The sequence below is a fragment of the Toxotes jaculatrix genome, chromosome 2 (genome assembly GCF_017976425.1).
Source record: "Toxotes jaculatrix isolate fToxJac2 chromosome 2, fToxJac2.pri, whole genome shotgun sequence".
Lineage (NCBI taxonomy): Eukaryota > Metazoa > Chordata > Actinopteri > Toxotidae > Toxotes > Toxotes jaculatrix.
This window is the reverse complement of record NC_054395.1, coordinates 20543905-20566804: the sequence shown is the minus strand read 5'-3', so window position 1 is coordinate 20566804 and position 22900 is coordinate 20543905. Positions and strand designations below refer to the sequence as shown.

Here is a 22900-nt window from a genome sequence, read left to right as displayed (position 1 = left end):
CTCATAATGTAAGATAATTAACAGCTGTAACACACAAACACATGTCTGTGAGAACTAGAATGAAATCACTTAAAATGTAGGGCTCAGTTTATTCTACGCATGAAAGAAGAAAATGGCCTGAATTCCATTTCAGTATTTTATACTTATACTATATAGTATTTTTAAATACTCTCACGGAGAGCTAGAATATACTTCAGTTAAGGTACAATACAGAGGTTTTACTTTGGAGTACATCCAGATTCTTTCAAATGTAGGAGCACTGGAAAAGCCCTGAGATCATTAAGAATGGGACGGTTCATTTAAGTTGGGCAACATGCAACCTTCAGGGCATGCAAGTTTCTCTGTTTCTGAGAGTATTATACATCAACATATGATGTTGCTTCATGCAACATGCTTCAAAAATATGAAGACTGACATTAACGCACTGGGGAAAAAAAAACCCCAAGGCCCATTATGATGACTAATTTGTGAGTCCTACATGCCTGCTTTAAATTTGATGAAGCACAATATTTCAATGAGCCTGTCATTTGTCAGCATGTGGCGCCCTCCTGTGGCTTCCGTGGAAGACCGTTATCACCATGAAACATGATAAATATTTTGAAGAAATTGTTTCGATCACACAGTCACCCGAGGACAGGTGGGAAATTACCATGCTAAAGGATTCACGCCAACAGCTTTGAACAAAACAGACAGCATACATTTAGAGAAAAAGCAAATAAACAGTATTGAGCCTGTACTGTAGGGGGCGCTGTTACGAACACCGACGGATATTTCTGGAAGGAAGGAGCCGCTTTTTGCTGGTAACGGAAGTGCGACTGTTTTTTATCCGGCTTTGAGCCTCCTCGTCGTTGGAGCAACGATGGCTAGCGCTGCAGCTAAACAAGCGCCTAAAAACACCCCCAAGGTATCCGCGGGAGGCACCGGGGCGGCGGGGGCTAGCGGTGGGCCCCCGATAATGCCCCTCGCCTCTCCGCTCATGGGGAAAAAGAAGAAACCGTTCCTGGGGATGCCCGCTCCGCTGGGCTACGTTCCCGGTCTCGGCAGAGGGTAAGCTAACTTAACTAGCTAGCTTGCTAATAGTTCTGTAGCTAACAAGCTAAGTTATGTGTGTTGTATGAAGGCAATGGTTTAGCAACTGTCCTGCGTTGTAACACGCTTATCCCGTCACTGAGCTGAAATGAGAAGACACCTTAACGTCAACAGCAACCAATACCTTAGATATATGATACACGCAAAGCAGCAGCCAGGTAAATAGCTACTGATACACGTCTATGGCCACATTGACTTGATGACCACCGTCTCATAATGTCAATTAAAGGAAACTATAAAATGGCTGTCCCTCCAGTCTTCTAATTGTACCCCTCACACTCCCTTCTTAAGGTGAATTTTGAGCTCCTTGACAATTTACTGCATGTAGTGGTGAAAGTAAATACCTACTTATATTTTTATGGGTTATGTGCTTACAAGTGCCCATTCCATTTATGAAGATTATTGATCTAAAATAATTTTTCTTGAATAATTTGTTCTCTTCAGTGCAACTGGTTTCACAACCCGGTCTGATATTGGTCCTGCTCGTGATGCCAATGATCCAGTGGATGACCGGCATGCACCACCAGGGAAGAGGACGGTTGGGGACCAAATGAAAAAGAACCAAGACGACGATGATGAAGATCTGAACGATACCAATTATGATGAGGTGCCTATGATTGGATTGTCTCTGCCTGTTATTTGATGTTTATGTGTAAATATCATGAGTGACGATTTATCCATACAAAATCCAAAATTGATGAGACCGTTAATCTGTTTATATTACTGACTATGTAATGGTCGCTGTCACGGTAATTGCATTATTTTGTGTTTTTTTTACTTGTAGTTTAATGGATATGCAGGAAGCTTGTTCTCTAGTGGGCCCTATGAGAAAGACGACGAAGAGGCAGATGCTATATATGCAGCACTGGACAAGAGGATGGATGAGAGACGCAAGGAAAGAAGGTTACAATAAAATGTTCTCTTTTTTTTTCCCCACCTCTGCTCCCACATGTTACTCAGTGTCTTCACGTTGGGCATCCTGTGCAGTTGATGGACCATGTGATAATATTTTTTAAAAATCTGCCTCTTGTATTTTCAGGGAGTTGAGAGAAAAGGAGGAAATCGAAAAATATCGTATGGAGCGACCCAAAATCCAGCAGCAGTTTTCTGACCTAAAGGTACAGATGATACATATGCAAACTATTGCCCTTCTTTTCCATCCTAGATCACCCAGTCTTCCTCCACTGTCCCCTTCTTACATCTGTCTCTCAGCATTTCAGAGAGTTGCAATTTTTTGTAAGGCAGGTGAATTGTCCCATCTGTAACTGTTTAAGAAGAGGACAGAGGATTTACTTTAAGGTTAACCTCGTGGCTTTTTGAGATTATCGAGCTGGAGTCATTAGAGTTGCTCCAGTTCAAGTTTAAGAGCTTATAATCTGAAGTTGCTGTGTAACTATCACAATCATAACTGGAATTTGGAAGTTTTCACAAAACAACACGAGTATTCTGCTGTACGTTAGTCATATAGCAACCGCATTCCAAACCCATTAACATCTGTCTTTCTTTTGTCTTTATTTGCCCCTTTTCCTGTCTTATCACAGAGGAAGTTGGCAGAGGTGTCAGAAGAGGAGTGGTTGAGCATCCCTGAGGTGGGAGATGCAAGGAACAAGCGGCAGAGGAATCCTCGCTATGAAAAACTCACCCCTGTTCCTGATAGCTTCTTCTCCAAGCACCTGCAGACTGGAGAGAACCACACCACTGTTGACCCTCTGCAAGGGGTCAGTATACATGCAAACACCTTTACTGTGGGCCTCCGCATACAATTACACGCGACAGTGAATGATAAGTTGTAGTTTCAGTCTGTACCAGCAGGAGTCAGGATATCTCATTGCTAAGAAGCAAATCACTTAAACTGACAATGAACAATGAAAAGGTTTCTTTATTTCCTGCAATCATGTAATCTGAGTGGATATCTGCTTTGTAACAGGAAACAGACACCTATTTTTGCCGATAGATCACATGATGTCTTAAGGCACTTAAAATACTGTATACAAGTAAGAAAAAAGGGTGGTCGGATTGACTGTGCATGCAAGCACTATGCATTGCCAAATACCTGAACTGAAAACAAATGAAAGGTGGCCTGCTGATTAAAAAGTTGTCAGTATTTGCCAGGTATACATTGCATTTTCAAATTTCACATCATTGCTATGAACATATTACACTTTGTCAGTCTGCAGCATAGAAAAGCCATTGCTCAGATTTTGAAGAGTTTTCACATGCACCATTTACAGTGGTGGGAAAAGTGTCATATGATCTTGGCCTGTGTTTCTCTTGTCAACATGCCGTGACAAAATTCTCACAGAGACAATAATGTGTTTCTCTGTTATGATTATTTCTTCCCTTCCCTAGCTGGGAGGTCTGAACACCCCTTACCCAGGAAGTATGACCCCTGGTCTGATGACACCAGGGACAGGAGAGCTGGACATGAGGAAAATCGGTCAGGCCAGGAACACACTCATGGATATGAGGCTCAGTCAGGTAACTGATGCACCATCCTCAGCCCATTTCACTTTTGCCTTGTTTTGCTATTCATATTCTACTGTTGTTATCCTAATACACAATATTTATTTATAATTTCTCTCCTGTGTCTGCATTTTATTGTCTTCAGGTATCTGACTCAGTGAGTGGACAGACAGTGGTGGATCCTAAGGGTTACTTGACAGATCTCAACTCCATGATCCCCACACATGGAGGGGACATCAGGTAGGGACAATGTGGGAATGCCAGAATATAGATAATATGTGTAAAATGAATTATGTGTGTGTCTGATGGTTTATTTTTGTCATATGTTCAGTGACATAAAGAAGGCTCGTCTGCTGCTGAAATCAGTGAGGGAGACCAATCCTCATCACCCACCTGCCTGGATTGCCTCTGCCAGGCTAGAGGAGGTGACCGGCAAACTGCAGGTGGCGAGGAACCTAATCATGAAAGGCACTGAGATGTGCCCTAAGGTAAAGGATAATGAACAACACCCTCAATCTACGAATGGCCTGTTCACATGTGCAAATAGCTGTGTATCATTAGCTCATCCAGACTATAGGCTGTAGGAGAGTTGGTTGGTTGTTTTGGTCATATTAAACCTGTAATCTCTAATGCCAAAATATCTCCCTGCATTTTGTACTGTACTGGATTATACTGAATGCGTTATATACTGCATTATAGCATTTCTTGTATGAAATATCAAGCATTTCAGTTTGCACTGCCAGTTGTTTAATTTAAAGACAGCAGTACTGCTTGACTAAGTTGCAAATGGGAGAACGGTCCTTGCCCTCTGTAAGTATTTCTCTCTGCCCACCAGAGTGAGGATGTGTGGCTGGAGGCAGCCAGGCTCCAGCCTGGTGACACAGCTAAAGCTGTGGTAGCCCAGGCTGTCCGCCACCTGCCGCAGTCTGTCCGCATCTACATCAGAGCTGCAGAGCTGGAGACTGACGTCAGGGCCAAGAAACGAGTCCTCAGGAAGGGTAAGGCTGTCATGCAACATCACCTGTAATAGATTAGTAGATTTAAAAGTGATTAAAATAATGCTTTTAACTTGTTCTCCCCTTCTTTGTGTATCTGTAAGTGGAAGTTTTGTAAAGACATGTTGCCGTTGCGTTGTTATGACGACAAGTTTGTGTGCCTTCCCAGCAGTGCCTGCATGAATGAATACTTAACGATTTCCCTGTCAAAAGGAAGACACCAATTTCTGCAGGGAAAAAAAAAATTCACAACTAGTCTCAATCTGTCCATTGTGTCAGGAAAGCATCCACACAGAACTACTCACTCCCTGCACATGTAAGATTGCACAAAAGATTTCATAACGGTTACATTTGGCAGCTGTGGCTCTGGCTTTTTATCAAGACCAGGCACCCTGTTTGAACCACGGTGTCAGTTCCCCAACACGCACATACATACACACATACTAATATTTCCCAGCAGCATACCCCAGTGACAGAGATGAATGTGGAGCTTCCTCTGTGGAAGAGGTCCCTCCGCCTCTACATGTTCATTTGCCTCTACCCTACTTTTCTCCATTACACACACAGACACTACTGAACTTTACTACTGTTGTAGAACCTGCTGTTAGTTTTTATAGCGTTGTATTCACTGCTTGTTTGTTCGCTTAAGCCTGGAGTGTCTCCTTTTCCCTTTTGAGCACTGCACACAATGTGTTGCCAGTGTAAATATAGATCTGTGTATTTTCGATATTAAAAATATTGCTGTTTTTGTGCCAGAATGGCCATTTGGTTAAACAGAGTCTGTTACAACAAGGTCCAAGGATTTAAAATGTTGTTATTTAGCGTGTTGCCAACACACACGCCTGCTTACATACGGCAGGCCACCCAGAATAGAAGTTTCAATGAAATTACTTAACAGTTGTGTAATTCTTACCCATGTAGCCCTGGAGAATGTGTCCAAGTCAGTTCGACTGTGGAAGACCGCTGTTGAGCTGGAGGAGCCCGAGGATGCCAGGATCATGCTTAGCCGAGCCGTGGAGTGTTGCCCTACCAGTGTGGAGGTAAGCTTAGTGCATGTTCAGTTCAGCATTAAGTTTTTTCCACCCACTCTACCTCTATATCTAAACTATATCTGTTTGTCGTCTGTAGCTGTGGCTGGCACTGGCCCGGTTAGAGACATATGAGAACGCCCGTCGTGTCCTGAACAAAGCTCGAGAGAACATTCCCACTGATCGTCACATCTGGATCACTGCTGCCAAGTTGGAGGAGGCCAATGGCAACACTCAGATGGTGGATAAGATCATTGACAGAGCCATCACTTCTCTACACGCCAATGGTGTGGAGATCAACAGAGAGCAGTGGATACAGGTGTGTTTCTGCCGTTTTGTGATTTCTTTGATATCATTGGAACTGACAGCTGTTTCTAGAAGAACAAACAGCTGCACTGAATAAATAATTCCATTTCCTAAGGCCATGGAAATGAATATGCTTTCATAAGAGAAAATCTTCAAGGTAAAGGAGGATAGAGGCATTATTTTACACAGAAAAGGATTCATATTTAACGAGTATCGTTTTTGACCAGATGGCGTCATATTGAAAGGTGTTCTTAAAACCGCTCCGCTCATATACCACATGCTAAATGTGGAGGGTAGAATATTTGAAACAATAAAATCAATAAAAGGCAGTTAAAGACCACCACAAATAAACAGCCTCAGGATTTGAATCTGTGTCAACATCTTTGTGGCACTTCAGCAAAAGTGAAACCATATAAGTTTCAGGAAGATTAGATGTGTTGCAGAGCTGTTGTGATGGTTTTGGGTTGTACAGATGTAACTAATAAACTGGTAACTTGGTTGTGATGACTCATAGACAGTGAAGCAGAAAGTTATACTTTGTGGTCCATTTTGTCATTTTGACTTCCAAACTGAGAAAAACACTGAACAAAAACTACCTCAAAGTTAATGATGTTTTCATACTGTAAGAAATACATTGGTAATGTTCATAGACACTGGAGTGAATCCAGCGTGTGCTTTCAGTTATGATCAGCTAATGAACTCACCACTGGGTTTTTTTTTTAAATGTTGATCTTTAATCTCTTTGATTATATATCCGAACGAACCTGTGGATGACAAGGTGAAATAAATGATTGTGCCTTTAATCCTTGATGTTGAGGGAGTAGAGACTGTGTCACGTGTTTGTCAGCTTTGATAGCATGCCAGCGTACTTTGGCAAAGCTATGCTGTTTTATCTGGGTGCAAAGGAACACAAGCCAGAACTGTGACTGACATTTTGTTTAGTGCAGTTCACAGTTGTTTTGCAATCATGGGCATTCACAGTAATCCTTTCTCACCTTTTGTTTTTTACTTTTTTCTTTTGCTTGACTATCCAGCCTTTTCTACCACAGGCAGTGTGTGGTTATCGTGGTAGGTTTATGGAGGCCATTTGCCAGTACAGTCATCATAAGACCAACAGCAGATAAACTTTAAAATGACAGGATTTGGCAGTTCTAAAAAGAATTGTTTTGCATAAAGAGACCATGAGCTGGTCTTTTGCTCTTCCCACAAAAATGATTTGCGCAGAGATTACATCTTATGAAAGACTAGTTATCTATAAACTGTATGTCACATACACCTTCATCAATCAGTAACTCAGGTTCATTTAATTTTTCTGAGGCATATCAGGTGTGAAAGTACTCCCACACGAAAAGCTCCATCATTCCTCTGAAATTGCTGACCCGCTATTGGTTTCAGTAGTTTATGCGTTAAGTTACTGCATTTTTCTTCAGTGTACCACCCAATGTCTCTTTCCTCCTAAATGTTTCATCTCGTCCTATAGGATGCAGAAGAATGTGACAAAGCTGGCAGTGTGGCTACCTGCCAGGCTGTTATAAGGGCCGTCATAGGGATTGGCATCGAGGAGGAGGACCGTAAACACACCTGGATGGAGGATGCAGAGAGTGTGAGTGCCGATATAACCATGCTCAGGTCCTTCACGTACTCATTTGCTGTCAGAGTTTAACTTCCCTGAAATGCTTGTGTGTTATGTTTCAGTGTGTGGCCCACGGAGCTCTGGAGTGTGCCAGGGCCATTTATGCCCATGCTCTGCAGGTGTTCCCCAGTAAAAAAAGTGTCTGGCTTAGAGCTGCCTACTTTGAGAAGAGCCATGGCACCAGGTGACCAGATTTGGTTTTCTAAATGTAGCAAACAGTCGCTCACTAAAAAGCTGACAGTAACATTATTTCCTCCTGTTTTTATTTCTTCTTTTTAGTTAATCAGTATATTTAACGTTCTGGGTTTCTGTCCTTAACACCTGATCTACTTCATCAACCGCCTCTGTTCTCCTCTCACCCATTACTCATTCACGGCTCATTTCATCTCTCAGGGAGTCCTTGGAGGCCCTGCTCCAGAGGGCTGTAGCTCACTGTCCCAAGGCAGAGGTCCTGTGGCTGATGGGGGCCAAGTCCAAGTGGCTGGCTGAGGATGTGCCTGCAGCCAGAAGTATCCTTGCTCTGGCCTTCCAGGTGATGATACAGTCAATCAAAGGTTGACTTGTTCATGTAGTGTCCATGTGAGCCTGTGACTAACTCTGTTTTACCCTTTCCTCTCTTTCTCCCCCTCTTACCCATACGGTCTGTCTCTGCCCCCCCCCCATTATTTTTCTAGGCTAACCCTAACAGTGAAGAGATCTGGCTTGCAGCTGTTAAATTGGAGTCTGAGAATAATGAGTATGAAAGAGCCCGTCGACTGCTGGCAAAGGCCCGCAGCAGTGCCCCAACAGCCAGGGTGAGTGTGTGGGTGTGTATGTGTGTGTGAGAAAGTGGGAAAGTGAAAGTGACTTTCCTCTATTTCATGGGGGTTACTCAGAAGAAGTAGAAAACTGGTCTAGAGGAAAGGAAAGTGAGTACTTTTTGTAGGAGCTTGATGCCATAAAAACACACACACTTTTATGGCTGTTTGCTCTTTATTTGAACAGTGAAAGTGTATTTGTGTTTACAAATGGTCTTGTCCTTTTACACTCAAACTGTCCTTTTATGACCCTCTGTACCAGAACAGTGTGCTTCTCATTATGTAATGGTGGTATAAATAGAGTTCTGACCCATGTATTAGGGTTAGCTTAATTATCAGAATTTAGTATTCTCTGCTTTGAAAGTTGTGTTTAATAGTAATTTAATAGTGCATGGTACCAGAGGTAGCTTCTACAAACATTCTGTTTCTCTCAGGTTCAGGCTTGAAATATTCACTACTCGAGTTGACAGATGCTGTCAGCAGTTCTCTTAAACTGTCACTCTGACTATCGGGTGACCTGGCTGTGCTCCCTTTAGTTTCCTCAATCATATTTACTGACAGATGTGACTGCGAAAGCCTACTTTAATGTTGTCTGTACTGATTGTCCTGTCAGATAAGACAACTTCATGGTGCGAATGAAGCAGTTAATCATTTAGGCTATGCCCTGGGAAGTTGGTATTTGATACATTTGAAAACTGATAAGGTACTACAATACAAGTATTTCAAATTATTTTTCAACAATACTATTCTATGTCGAGCATAGCACAAACCCAGGGGAATTTGAAAGACAGGATCATGGTGCCTGCTTGTGCACATTTCTTGTCTGAACAGCTTGTGTGTGTGTTTGTAATCTCTGCAGGTATTTATGAAGTCAGTGAAGTTGGAGTGGGTGCTGGGCAACATAGAAGCTGCCCAGGAGTTGTGCACTGAGGCTCTGAAACACTATGAGGACTTCCCAAAACTTTGGATGATGAGAGGCCAGATAGAGGAGCAGTGTGAAAACATGGACAAGGCCAGAGAGGCCTACAACCAAGGGGTAAGGTGGAGGAAGTGTTTGGGGCAGGGGTTTATGTAGGTTATAATAATTATAACTTACATTATATATAGTTATAGTAACTGCAAGAGCAATGATTTTTGATGAAAATGAGTGTTTCCCTAATAATTCTAAAGAGTGATTTATGTCTTATTTGTTGTTGTAGTTGAAAAAGTGTCCCCACTCCGTGCCCCTGTGGCTGTTGCTGTCCCATCTTGAAGAGAGAGTGGGACAGCTGACCAGAGCCAGAGCGATCCTGGAGAAGGCACGACTCAAGAACCCCCAGAGCCCCGAGCTATGGTGAGAAATCACATAAACAAAGAAAGTGTGGTAAGCCACTTGAATGCAAAAGCAGGATGCTGCTTGAGGAAGTGCTTTAGTTTGAATTGTGTCACCTGTATAGATAGTGTATTAAGCATGTTTTTTATGAGTATTTAAAGTTATGTTTGCTCACTGAGCAATTAAAGGCATTTATTTTGGCACTCAAGTGGCTTCCCTCATTTCCTTTGTTTTCCTTGTTCTTTGACAACCCTTTCACTACACTGCATGAAGGAAAAAAAATGTTGGCACGCTTGCACACACACCCACTCACAGATTGTTTTATTCATTTCTGCAGAACTGGAGAATGAAACTGTTTGTTTGAGAACATGTACATTAGACAACAACTAAATAAAATAAAGCTTTTATCACATTTATTTAAAAACTTTTCGTTAAATGCAGCACAGAAATCCAAACTGGGGTTGATGTCACGTTAAAAACAAAAATGACTCCACCCACGTCTTGAAAACTGGCAGACATGTACAGCTGTGCGTCTAAATTCATGTGTATGTGATCATATTAACCAGGTTGGAGTCGGTTAGACTGGAGTTCCGAGCCGGACTCAAGAACATTGCCAACACACTGATGGCCAAAGCCCTGCAGGAGTGCCCCAATTCAGGTGAGATTATGTTGTTACTGTGCGGTGCAGTTGCGGTGAACTCCTTCTCAGGAGTTAGGGCATTTACAGATTTTATCGTCAGAAACATCTCTGTTCGGGTTACAGGCCCTTTTACACAAAAAGGATAATTTTGGAATTTCTTTTTGTTCTTTTGGTGACAGTCTGTAATCTCAAATTCCCAATTCACCCCACTCCCTGTTCCTTCCTATAAAGGTATCCTGTGGGCTGAGGCTGTGTTTTTGGAGGCCAGGCCCCAAAGGAAGACAAAGAGTGTGGACGCTTTGAAGAAGTGCGAACATGATCCCCACGTCTTGCTCGCTGTTGCCAAGTATGACTGCGTCTTTTCACTGTATTCCACTCCCCTTCTCAGTATTAAGCTCTGCCATTTGTGCAGGTTTTACATTATATTTAGCATTTAACATTTTGATATGTTTTTGATATGTTTTGATACGCCTTTTTTTTTTTGTAAATTTTCAAATAATCTTGTGCGCACATTTCAGGTTGTTTTGGAGTGAGCGGAAGATCACTAAAGCCAGAGAGTGGTTCCTCAGGACTGTAAAGATTGAGCCAGACCTAGGAGATGCTTGGTCTTTCTTCTACAAGTTTGAGCTGCAACATGGCACAGAGGTAAGAATCTTTTTACTGTCTGGGTATGAGACTCGCGTCTGTGTGTGGTAGACAGTGCAGCTAAGTATCAGACAGCACTACAATGAATGACTAAATCCTTTAAAAGTTCACACGATTGACGAGTGAGTTGTAAATTCAATTCATGTAACTTTAGTTTATCTGAGTAATCTGTGCTATTAATACGTTGGACAACTTGCGTTCTCAGTATATCATTTACACCCGAAACAATGTGTATTGCTAAGGTAAAAAATATTTGTTGGACAAGAGACAAAATTATTGAATTTATTTCATTGGGCAGTACGTGGTGAAATACATGATGCTGTCACGCTAACGTATTTTTGCACCATACGTAATTGCTTAAATTCATTCATAATGATGTTAATCACTGCCAAAAACTGTTTGTGTGTGTCTTATGTCACTTTTCTGCATCTTTCAGGAACAGCAGGAAGAGGTGCGAAAGCGCTGCGAGAATGCGGAGCCCCGCCACGGAGAACTGTGGTGTGCCGAGTCCAAACACGTCTTGAATTGGCAGAAAAAGACTGGAGAGATCTTAGCGCTGGTCGCCAGCAAGATCAAGAACACATTCTGAGACTTAGGAAATTTAGACTGAAAACACCTGGAGGACTCTGGCAGTCACAAGTCAATCAAGGAGCAGCTATGGACATGCTCAGCTATTGTTCTCTATCTGGACTTGCCCATCTCTGGAGCATACAAAATATTAACAAATATCCCCATATCGTTTTCATGTTTCATTGTTTTACAAACTTAAATCACAGTTGTTGTGCTTAGCAACAGAAAATGATGATTTAATGTAGAAGTGAAAACAAGTCTCTACAAGTTTTTTAATCAAGTAGTGATATAAAAGTCAAAATCACTCATAACCCATTTCAAGTGAATATGTAATGGCGTCATGTTTGGCAGCAGTGAAAGTGCTGGGTTTTGTGGATAGGTCTGTGGTCTGTCCAGTTGCCCGGAGACTGTCAGTGAACTGCATTTTCCATGTCCTCAGATGGACTGAGCTTTGGACTCAGCCACTTCAGGACATTGATGTTATGATTTTTAAGCCATTTCTGTGTAGCTTTGTCTTTCTTTCTGAGGTCTTTGTCTTGCGTCTGAGTCTGCCTGCAGACTGCGCAGGTTGTCCTTTGGGATTTCCTTGTATTTCGCTGCAGTCATTTTACCCTCAACCCTCAGAAGCTGTTCCAGGCCTGCCCACAGTGCGATGGTGCTATCAGCATGCTTTGTGGTGGAGATTGTGTTAATAGCGATGTTGATTGTTTTGCTTACCCACAAACACTCAGATGTTAGTCAAGGTTTTTTTTTCCACACATGGTGTCTTGTTTATGTGCTGCACCAGCTGTCGATTCAGGTATGCGTGAGCAGCTTGTGCCAGTTGTGTTTGCTAAATTCAAATGCGGTAAAAACCACACCCCACCAGCACAAACCGACACTTAATTTGTTAATCTGGTTTCACTTTTGTATTAGTCTTTTTTTTTTTCTTTTTGCTGCTGAATGTTGTCAGTATTCCCAGTTGCAGTCATTGTGGTTGAGTGAAAATTGTAAAAGAATAAACATGAAAAAGCAAAACTGAAAATGAATACTTTCAGTAGTCACTGTAGGAGAGAAACATTTAACAGTAGATTTGGACAGAACTTTTTAGGTATCAAGTGATCAGTTGTTATTGTCTAAAATGGTGTTTGTTTAAAAAAAATCTAAACATCTTATTTTAGAAGACTTTTTAAATTTTTATGTTTTCTCCATGTGGTTATGTGAGAGGTGCAGATTTGGCTCCTTCTGTTCAACAAGATGTGACAGTGTATATAAACTGTGAGGGACAGAGGGTTTTTTTTTTTTTTTTACACAGCTTGCTTGAAATGTTTAAAACTATTTTTGCAGGAGTCCAATAAACAAATAAAGTTTATTGCACCATTCCCTGTTTCTCCCACACAAGTTATATCATAAAATGTTTCGTTGGGATTTGAATGTCTTGTTTTTTTTTTCTAAGTGCACAGTTAGTTTCTTTGTAAAATGTGCTTTCCCAGACCTTTCAGTCCTCCCACGCTTAGTCACTACTGTGGTGGTGCTGTTTGGGATTTCATTGCACCCTTTGGTTAGGTTTGGTTTGGCTGAAACCATTTAGGATCAATGCATCCAATACCACTGGTTTTCTGTAGCTCACTCAATAACCTAGAGGTTCCATCCGAACTTAAACCACCCGCTCTGAAAATATATGGCTAATAGGTATTAAATTGCGCGTTGGAGAAGTGCTCCACCAAAGTCCCTTTCACTCTTCACACCGCTCCTCCTTGATTTCACATCTTTCCAGCAGAACCGGCACGATGAACGCAAATGACTGATTGCAGAAGTTTTCCTCGACTTGATCGGACTGGAGTTTGGTGAAATCCTAAGCCCAGCGTCAGCGATCCATGACCTGGAAGGAAATCGGAGCGGCAGTCACTTTGTTTATATTGGAAATCGCGGAACACTTATCGGAAGTCTCTCCGCCGCCGTGTTAACCTACCCATCAGAGGAAGTGTCAAAATACTGGGGGGAAAAAAAGTGGTTTGGACACAATGACCGCCGCCGGATCAGGAGTAATTCCTTGGAGCTCCCTGGTGCTGATAGAGATGGGTTTGCGCGTCTGAGGATCCCGCAGCAGAACATGATAAATGGTAAGTGTGGTTTTTACGCAGCACATGAGCTGATGAGCACCTCGTAGACAGCACCGCGCGGATGCTGTGGAGCGTTGCGCGTCCGACCAGGAGCCAATCAACAATGATTCACACGTTTGTTTGTTTTTTTTTTTTTCTCATAGGTAATTTAGTGTTGACGTTTTCTTCACATAATTTTTGTAATAAGACGCACTTGTCTATTTTGTAGTGTCTGACCGGAACTCTAGTCCGTAGTGTCCTGGTGGTTCTCTTCTTGGCCAACGCTTATGGTAAACGTAGGTGCAACTATATAGAAATACTGGGCTACTACAGAGAAGTCATCTTCGTTGAGCTGCAGAATCTGGTACGAGAACATTGTTACAGATAAGACCATATGCACTTCATGTGTGACTTTGAAAGAGACTTTTATTATTATTATTATTATTATTATTATTATTATTATTTTGCATTCCATTAATCGGCATGGTCTATGTGTCAGTTTCTTGAAAGCGGTTGCAGCTGAAATTAAAAGTGTAAGAACAATGTTTGAATATCTGATGATAGGCTGCCCTCCAGTGTTTGTGACTGAATTCACTAGTTTTACTGATACAGTTTCCTCTTTTTCTCCCCCTTGAATGACAAGCAATTTTAATTTCCGCTAATAAATTCATATTTGGTTGTTCTTTTGCAGAATTTGACAGATTCATTGGACACCTCCAACGACAGAGACCCCTGTCCCTCAGGAAAGGTATGTGGCACTTCAGTATGTACTCTTTCAGCACCATGGACAGGGTAATAATAACTCATTACAGTCCTGACACTGATGCTGTGGGTTTCAAAAGAACCTGTCACATAGTCTGCCTGTGTGGCTGCCTCACATTAAGAATTTGGAAAATGGAAAGAAAGAATTTCCTCAAGACAATTGTGAGGTGTAACTTAAGGTTGCTGTATAGTTCCACCAACAGATGCGCCAGATGGACTGTTTCCAATTGCTGTTTCATTTCTTCACTTTTTGGGCTATTTTTTGATGGCAGGCACGTCACATCCTGGTTTCAATCTTTGGCATGACACAGCAGATTCTGTGTCAGAGGAGTGGCAAGCAGCTGTCTGAACTAGAAAAGCCACTGGGGAGCATGGAGCAGCTCATCATGCACAACTGCAGTCCTGATTATCTGGTGAGGAGAAAGACTTCAAAGAGCTATATCCTTCCACTTATGTTGACTGTAGCATGCGAGAAAAAGATGTTCCACCCCTGCCCACACATAGAAATAGCGAAATAGTTCTATTTTTGAACTTCCAAAAACAACATAGAAACAAATAACAATGCAACTTTGATAAAACAGTGTTAAAGCAGATAACTTTGCAGGAAGCAAACTTTTTACTGTATAACAGTATCTTTATTCTGGTTGTATCATTTCAGGGGAAGAGAACTTCTTGTTCATCTGTCAAGAAAATACGAGGAAAGAAGAGAAGGAGGATCAGGGTAATCAAAATAATCACAGCACTGATCACGTGTTGGCAGAAACTTCAAAGCGTCTATGTGCTCTCAAAGTAGGAAATGTGTCTTCCTGATTCCTGTAAACCTGTGACTTTCTCATGAAGATATCAGGTGAATTTTCAGAAAGTTCACTGCAGCAAACAGAGGATATTACATGACCAATAGCCCACTGAATTTAGATTTAGATTTATTTTGTTTCTCTAATGCAATGTTGTGAATGTTTACTGTTGCCAAGTTCTCAGTGTTTTGTGTTTTAAAACTATACTGGACTTTGCATGTCAGCAGTACTCTTTGTTTTATGGAATAGTTTTAACCACAGATAAGCTAAAAAATATCCACAATGCATTCAAATACTTTCAGAATATGCACATTTTCCATGGTCTCTCCTGTCGTAACAACCATTATTTTTGTGTTTGTAAGCCTTATGTCAACATACCCATGAAATGTTCCTCTGTCAGTTATGTTGCATAGTATATGCATATAATAAAAATGTTAAATGTCTTTAAATATTATCATTATTATTATTATTATTATTATTAGTGGTGGTGGTGTAATATCAAAACGTGAAAAGCTAACAGCAGACTCCTTTTGTTTAAGGTATATTTTTCAGTGTATGTACAGCATTTATACAGCTTAGATGTGATAATAAATAAATGAATGAATAGAAAGAACAAACAAAATAAATGATAAATAAATAAGATAAGCCTTTACGTTACCTTATGTAAACAAAACAACAACAAACAAAATACCGGACAGGTAATAATATCTGTTGGACTGAGATGATAACTGAACTGAAAGTAAGCAGCAACACATTTGTGTTTATGTTGGAGCCTCCTCGGCGAAGAGACTTCTGGGAGCCGCGGAACTCTACGAAGACAGCACTGTTTCTGCCCGGAACCGACTAAATGTTGCGCAGTCTCAAGTAAACGATTTCCCAACGATGCGAAACATCAACAAGCCGCTTTCGTAGACTGCGTCGCTTTTTAAGGTATCGCGCTTTAATTAAACGCTTTATTTCTAGCGCTTTTATACAAATGTACGTTTATAAACACCTTGTTTAAATGTTTTTATTTTCTTCATATTTTTCGCTTCTGTTTTTCAGCGTCAAAAAAAAAAAAGCATCATCACCCTGTGTTCACTATCGGGTGTACACATTTGGACGAAATCCTACTGACTCTTCTGAACATGAGAGACTCTCATGTAAAGGTTGAAAGCGGAGTTTTTTTGTCGTGCTACCTGGTGTGGTTTAGTTCGCAGGTTTAAATCGAGTAGCGCTTGACATCGCATTCATGGCCAGCGGCAGCAGCGGTAGTAGTGTAGACATGGATCCAGATGTAGCTCTGAGGCTGTTTGAGGAGGGAGCCACCCTGGTGCTGCTGGGTGTTCCTCAGGGCACTGGGCTGGGGATTGATTGCAAGAGTTGGCAGGTGGGTCCACGCTTCCGGGGAGTGAAGATGATCCCTCCAGGCCTGCACTTCCTCCACTACAACTCTGTTAACTCACCAAGCTGTGGAGGAGAGAGTGGCCCAAAGACAGGCCTCTTCCTCTCTCTCAAACCCAGAGAGATCCTGTTGGCTAAGTGGGATCCCAAAGAAGAAGACCTGGACTTCTCAGCCTCTAAGAATGAAGAGGAGGTGAGCCGCATCCGGGCCAACTTGAAAGAGCTGGATCCTTACCTGGGTCCCTATCCGTACGAGTTGATGAGGAAGTGGGTGTCCCTCACTGACCGCCTGAGTGAGGAGGTGGCCAATAACCTGCAGCCTTTGTCTGGCAGAATTTGTGCCTTCAGTGATGTCATTCCTGAGACTGAGTACAGACACACCAAAGACAGGGCAGAGCAGCCGAGGAACGACACAGCCTGTCAGAGCATGAGAGAGGGACTCGACAGGCTCCCCAGGATGAAGCTGAGGGAGGGGACGGAGTTGCGCTTCTCTGTTATCCCCAAGAAGACCTACCCACCTGGGGCAACGCCAGCCGAGATCACCCAGTGGAGTTTGGACCTGAGCTATGCCCTGGAGACTGTATTGGAGAAGAACCATGAGCTGCAGCCTCTCAACCTGTTAGGTATGTGTTAGATATACCAATATTAGGTCATCAGAATAAATTTAATTTCATATGTTTAAACTGCCTAAATGTTCTCTCTCCACTCTCAGGTGAACTGCAGTTTGCCTTTGTGTGTTTCCTAATTGGAGATGTGTATGAGGGCTTTGAGCACTGGAAGTGTCTCCTGGCTCTGCTGTGTCGCTCAGAGGAGGCCATGCAGAAGCGTAAGGAACTCTATCTGGGGCTCATCGCTGTGCTCTATCACCAGCTTGGAGAAATCCCGCCTGATTTCTTTGTTGACATCGTGTCGCAGAACAACTTCCTCACTTCCACACTGCAGGTAGGTGCCAGTCCATTCAGATGAAATGCTTATTGTCATAAACAAATAAAGAACTAAAAGGAAGAAATATAAATAGTATGAATTTGTTTTGAGATGGGTTGGGAAATCACAGCTATAGGACCATGACAGCAAGTCAACAGCGTATGCATCACTTGAATCGCAAAGCATGTTCACATTTATGATTAAAAGCCATTAACATTGTTTGACTTATTTTCTCACAGGACTTTTTCCAGTTTGTCAGTGGACCTGGTGTTGACAGCGTGCTGCGTAAGAGAGCGGAGAAGTTCAAAGCCCACCTGACCAAGAAGTTTTGCTGGGACTTTGATGCAGACATGGACGACTGTGCCCCCGTGGTGGTGGAGCTGCCTGAAGGTATTACCATGGACTGAAACTGCTCTGCTATGGACCTAGCGTTCATACTGGAAGCATAAGCAGGGATTAGGACTGAAGCCACCTGAAACTGAAGGAGAGCAGTGAAGCTCAATATCTAATGCTTTATCCAAAGGTTCTCAGATGGCTTGAGAAAACTTTAACAGTGGGTTGAACATGTACATAATTTGTACCCTGTTATACAGAAAGCAAAGATGTTAATAAGTCCTTTTAAGTTTAAAGTCTGGGTGGAGCTGCGGTATGTCAAATTCCAGTGATGCCCTCTGGTGGTGGTTTTCTCTAAGCTCAGCAAGCATGTTGTCTTGCATTGTTAAGTAGTTTTACAGCCACAGTTGCATCACGTTTATTGCCAAAACCAATCCCCTAGTATTTTTCCTTTGATTTAAAATAGCTGTAGAGTTAATTAATGGTTAGAATTATAAATAATATACGTAAATCTGAGTGACAGAGCACTTAAATGTTGACCATCACTGCCACATAATAACTGTATGGATGAAAGTGTTCTATTTGTGAACTGCAAACTTAATATCACCCAACTTTATAAAAATTCTTCAAGATATACAGAGTTTAGTACTGAGTGACTGCAGTGATTCCATACTTCATACATTAAAGATAAATTTTGCTTTATGTTGTTTCATGTATCCATTCTGGAAAATGGCAATTATGGTTTGTAATGGTCAACTAGTAAAACATGAAGATCACATGTCAGCTGTTTTATTCAGAACCATTTTTTTTCAGATAACTTTCACTTTTCTATCATTTATTGGATCAAAAAATTTCTTTAATTAAAATAACACAAAATCGCTGTGTAGTGCTTTGTGTCAGTGCTGTCATTGATTGCTACTGCACATTTCACTACCTGTCTGGAGTCATGTCTTTCTCCTCCACTAGATGGCAGTCATAGGCTTTTTGGGAAGATTGACAATTTCAGGTATCTCCCATTGTACATTCCTCATAAATGTACAAATGTGTGTTCACACAGAGTGAAAAATGCATGTTCCTAGTGATGGGAAAACGGAAAACTAGGTTCTGGTTGGAATTGGCAGTGGGTACTGTCCATGACAAGACCTATAAAGGTGGAAATTGTCTCTTTAGCTTTCTCTGGTCTCAACCAAGATGATTTGTGAGGAATAACAGGTGGAGGAATAAGTATGGGCTGCACAGATAACAACTGGACAACCCAATTACATGGAGATTATTAGCTGTGTGTATGTATGCGTGTGTTCTTTGACTGTGATGGATGGGACAGGCCTTGTGTGAGCCTGTTGGTCCATCAATCCATCCACTCATTACTTTCTCCCCTGCCCCTCCTGAACCTTCCTTCTCTCCAGCTGGATGTCTCTGCTTTGACATGCCCCGGCTCCGCGAACCCATCTATAACCATAAAGCTGCTGTGAAAAAGGACTAAAGCCATCTAATGTAATTATCTGAATCAATAGCGCCTAGGGCCTGTTGATGGAGATCCAAATACCAGTACAAGAAATCCGTTCTCTTCCCAGATGACAGATGGTATTGTGAAATGAATGGTAATGCTAGGCTTTATAATGAAAAAACTCTTCTTTTGAAAATGTACGCACATCTTAAAAGAAGATCAGTCCACTCTGAGACCACTGGGGCCCTGAGCTGGTTGTTATTTTCCTTTTGAACGCAATTAGATGGAGAAAATGGCTTGGAACACATGGTGGAAACATATCAGCACAACATGGAAGGAAATGTATGCCAATTATTTATAGATTCATTTTCTTCCCGGGAGATGAAATACTGTACATCGTCAATGAAGACAGTCTCAGAAATGACACTACTGGGACTTCTCTGGCATTCCAGCCCCTTCATTAGAGCTGGAATTACAGTGTACAGCAAGTCAGCGAACAATTCATTAAGTGTCCAGCTTTTCTCTGCCGCACGCACCCTCGTCACCCTCAGTGAACGATCCCCTGCCCTGTTCCTGGTATGGCAACCATTTTCCTTTTAATCTCTCGTATTTGTTTCGTTTGGAGCGGCCACCCTGGGGGAGTGAAGCTCGCTGGGAAACGGCCTGCGTTGATTGTGCAGAACCTCAAAGCCTAGCAGGCCCTGTCAGTCATGGTGGAGCTTTCTCTCCATTAGATGTGAGCTGGTCATTTCCATGGGGCTCACAAGCTGCTCACCCTGCCAGTGTAAACACAGGCCCCTCTGTTTCTTTCTCAGTCACTCACTCGCTCCCCCCCCCACCTTCACGGCAGCAAGGAGGATAGATGTTGGTGTGTGCGTGTGCTACTTCTTGACTGAGCATTGACTCTGGTTTTACTGTTAATTTTTGCTGGCTGAAAAAGAAGAAATCAGGCGTATGATCACGTGTGTGGGGATTTATTCCATTTTTAATTGACCCTGTGGTTTCTGCAATAAATGGGAGTGGTGAAAATTCAGAAATACACTGAGAGATGTGCCGGATTATCAGCAAACAGAGCTTCAGTGCTCTTTGACTGCTGTTTTTCCATCATCCTGTTCCGTTGCAGTTGTCTGAATACTGCATTTTTGTAGAGGTTTGAATTTCAGGTTGTCGTCTCTAACGTTTTCCCTCTTTCCGTGTGGATTAATGATTGCCATTTCTCTGCCTGCTGTCTGTCTTTCACCAATTGATGCGAGGCCTGTTTCTTTCTATGACCACAAGATGCACAATCATAATGAATAGCTTGTCAGGTATCGCGCTTTAATTAAACGCTTTATTTCTAGCGCTTTTATACAAATGTACGTTTATAAACACCTTGTTTAAATGTTTTTATTTTCTTCATATTTTTCGCTTCTGTTTTTCAGCGTCAAAAAAAAAAAAGCATCATCACCCTGTGTTCACTATCGGGTGTACACATTTGGACGAAATCCTACTGACTCTTCTGAACATGAGAGACTCTCATGTAAAGGTTGAAAGCGGAGTTTTTTTGTCGTGCTACCTGGTGTGGTTTAGTTCGCAGGTTTAAATCGAGTAGCGCTTGACATCGCATTCATGGCCAGCGGCAGCAGCGGTAGTAGTGTAGACATGGATCCAGATGTAGCTCTGAGGCTGTTTGAGGAGGGAGCCACCCTGGTGCTGCTGGGTGTTCCTCAGGGCACTGGGCTGGGGATTGATTGCAAGAGTTGGCAGGTGGGTCCACGCTTCCGGGGAGTGAAGATGATCCCTCCAGGCCTGCACTTCCTCCACTACAACTCTGTTAACTCACCAAGCTGTGGAGGAGAGAGTGGCCCAAAGACAGGCCTCTTCCTCTCTCTCAAACCCAGAGAGATCCTGTTGGCTAAGTGGGATCCCAAAGAAGAAGACCTGGACTTCTCAGCCTCTAAGAATGAAGAGGAGGTGAGCCGCATCCGGGCCAACTTGAAAGAGCTGGATCCTTACCTGGGTCCCTATCCGTACGAGTTGATGAGGAAGTGGGTGTCCCTCACTGACCGCCTGAGTGAGGAGGTGGCCAATAACCTGCAGCCTTTGTCTGGCAGAATTTGTGCCTTCAGTGATGTCATTCCTGAGACTGAGTACAGACACACCAAAGACAGGGCAGAGCAGCCGAGGAACGACACAGCCTGTCAGAGCATGAGAGAGGGACTCGACAGGCTCCCCAGGATGAAGCTGAGGGAGGGGACGGAGTTGCGCTTCTCTGTTATCCCCAAGAAGACCTACCCACCTGGGGCAACGCCAGCCGAGAAATGCTTATTGTCATAAACAAATAAAGAACTAAAAGGAAGAAATATAAATAGTATGAATTTGTTTTGAGATGGGTTGGGAAATCACAGCTATAGGACCATGACAGCAAGTCAACAGCGTATGCATCACTTGAATCGCAAAGCATGTTCACATTTATGATTAAAAGCCATTAACATTGTTTGACTTATTTTCTCACAGGACTTTTTCCAGTTTGTCAGTGGACCTGGTGTTGACAGCGTGCTGCGTAAGAGAGCGGAGAAGTTCAAAGCCCACCTGACCAAGAAGTTTTGCTGGGACTTTGATGCAGACATGGACGACTGTGCCCCCGTGGTGGTGGAGCTGCCTGAAGGTATTACCATGGACTGAAACTGCTCTGCTATGGACCTAGCGTTCATACTGGAAGCATAAGCAGGGATTAGGACTGAAGCCACCTGAAACTGAAGGAGAGCAGTGAAGCTCAATATCTAATGCTTTATCCAAAGGTTCTCAGATGGCTTGAGAAAACTTTAACAGTGGGTTGAACATGTACATAATTTGTACCCTGTTATACAGAAAGCAAAGATGTTAATAAGTCCTTTTAAGTTTAAAGTCTGGGTGGAGCTGCGGTATGTCAAATTCCAGTGATGCCCTCTGGTGGTGGTTTTCTCTAAGCTCAGCAAGCATGTTGTCTTGCATTGTTAAGTAGTTTTACAGCCACAGTTGCATCACGTTTATTGCCAAAACCAATCCCCTAGTATTTTTCCTTTGATTTAAAATAGCTGTAGAGTTAATTAATGGTTAGAATTATAAATAATATACGTAAATCTGAGTGACAGAGCACTTAAATGTTGACCATCACTGCCACATAATAACTGTATGGATGAAAGTGTTCTATTTGTGAACTGCAAACTTAATATCACCCAACTTTATAAAAATTCTTCAAGATATACAGAGTTTAGTACTGAGTGACTGCAGTGATTCCATACTTCATACATTAAAGATAAATTTTGCTTTATGTTGTTTCATGTATCCATTCTGGAAAATGGCAATTATGGTTTGTAATGGTCAACTAGTAAAACATGAAGATCACATGTCAGCTGTTTTATTCAGAACCATTTTTTTTCAGATAACTTTCACTTTTCTATCATTTATTGGATCAAAAAATTTCTTTAATTAAAATAACACAAAATCGCTGTGTAGTGCTTTGTGTCAGTGCTGTCATTGATTGCTACTGCACATTTCACTACCTGTCTGGAGTCATGTCTTTCTCCTCCACTAGATGGCAGTCATAGGCTTTTTGGGAAGATTGACAATTTCAGGTATCTCCCATTGTACATTCCTCATAAATGTACAAATGTGTGTTCACACAGAGTGAAAAATGCATGTTCCTAGTGATGGGAAAACGGAAAACTAGGTTCTGG

The 22900-nt window shown here is 42.1% G+C and overlaps 3 protein-coding genes and 2 long non-coding RNA genes across 5 annotated transcripts; 3 read left to right on the top strand and 2 right to left on the bottom strand.

Moving 5' to 3' along the window:
* The first annotated feature begins 842 nt into the window (after positions 1 to 842).
* On the top strand, positions 843 to 12625 carry prpf6 (PRP6 pre-mRNA processing factor 6 homolog (S. cerevisiae)). The gene is made up of 21 exons (XM_041051314.1): positions 843 to 1047; positions 1534 to 1696; positions 1874 to 1992; positions 2129 to 2207; positions 2631 to 2807; positions 3439 to 3567; positions 3698 to 3792; positions 3884 to 4040; positions 4388 to 4550; positions 5469 to 5587; positions 5676 to 5894; positions 7362 to 7484; positions 7577 to 7698; positions 7908 to 8046; positions 8189 to 8308; positions 9171 to 9347; positions 9511 to 9644; positions 10190 to 10281; positions 10495 to 10609; positions 10782 to 10908; positions 11345 to 12625. The coding sequence occupies exons 1-21, from the start codon at positions 860 to 862 to the stop codon at positions 11495 to 11497; spliced, it is 2910 nt and encodes a 969-aa protein (XP_040907248.1). The 5' UTR covers positions 843 to 859; the 3' UTR covers positions 11498 to 12625.
* LOC121190519 lies at positions 2951 to 5788 on the bottom strand. Its single transcript, XR_005895000.1, has 3 exons — positions 5640 to 5788; positions 5461 to 5573; positions 2951 to 4573 (listed from the first exon to the last, which is right to left on the bottom strand). It is a non-coding gene; the product is annotated as an uncharacterized LOC121190519 (long non-coding RNA).
* An 18-nt stretch (positions 12626 to 12643) lies between the features above and the next one.
* LOC121190526 lies at positions 12644 to 13564 on the bottom strand. Its single transcript, XR_005895002.1, has 2 exons — positions 13430 to 13564; positions 12644 to 13339 (listed from the first exon to the last, which is right to left on the bottom strand). It is a non-coding gene; the product is annotated as an uncharacterized LOC121190526 (long non-coding RNA).
* Positions 13565 to 15962: 2398 nt separating this feature from the next.
* On the top strand, positions 15963 to 18630 carry LOC121195868 (protein AAR2 homolog). Its single transcript, XM_041059567.1, has 4 exons — positions 15963 to 16045; positions 16160 to 17121; positions 17211 to 17440; positions 17662 to 18630. Exons 2-4 carry the CDS (start codon positions 16347 to 16349, stop codon positions 17827 to 17829), a joined length of 1173 nt encoding a protein of 390 aa, XP_040915501.1. The 5' UTR covers positions 15963 to 16045; positions 16160 to 16346; the 3' UTR covers positions 17830 to 18630.
* On the top strand, positions 15993 to 21518 carry LOC121191343 (protein AAR2 homolog). Its single transcript, XM_041052525.1, has 2 exons — positions 15993 to 16045; positions 20510 to 21518. The coding sequence occupies exon 2, from the start codon at positions 20811 to 20813 to the stop codon at positions 21516 to 21518; it is 708 nt and encodes a 235-aa protein (XP_040908459.1). The 5' UTR covers positions 15993 to 16045; positions 20510 to 20810.
* Positions 21519 to 22900: the final 1382 nt, after the last annotated feature.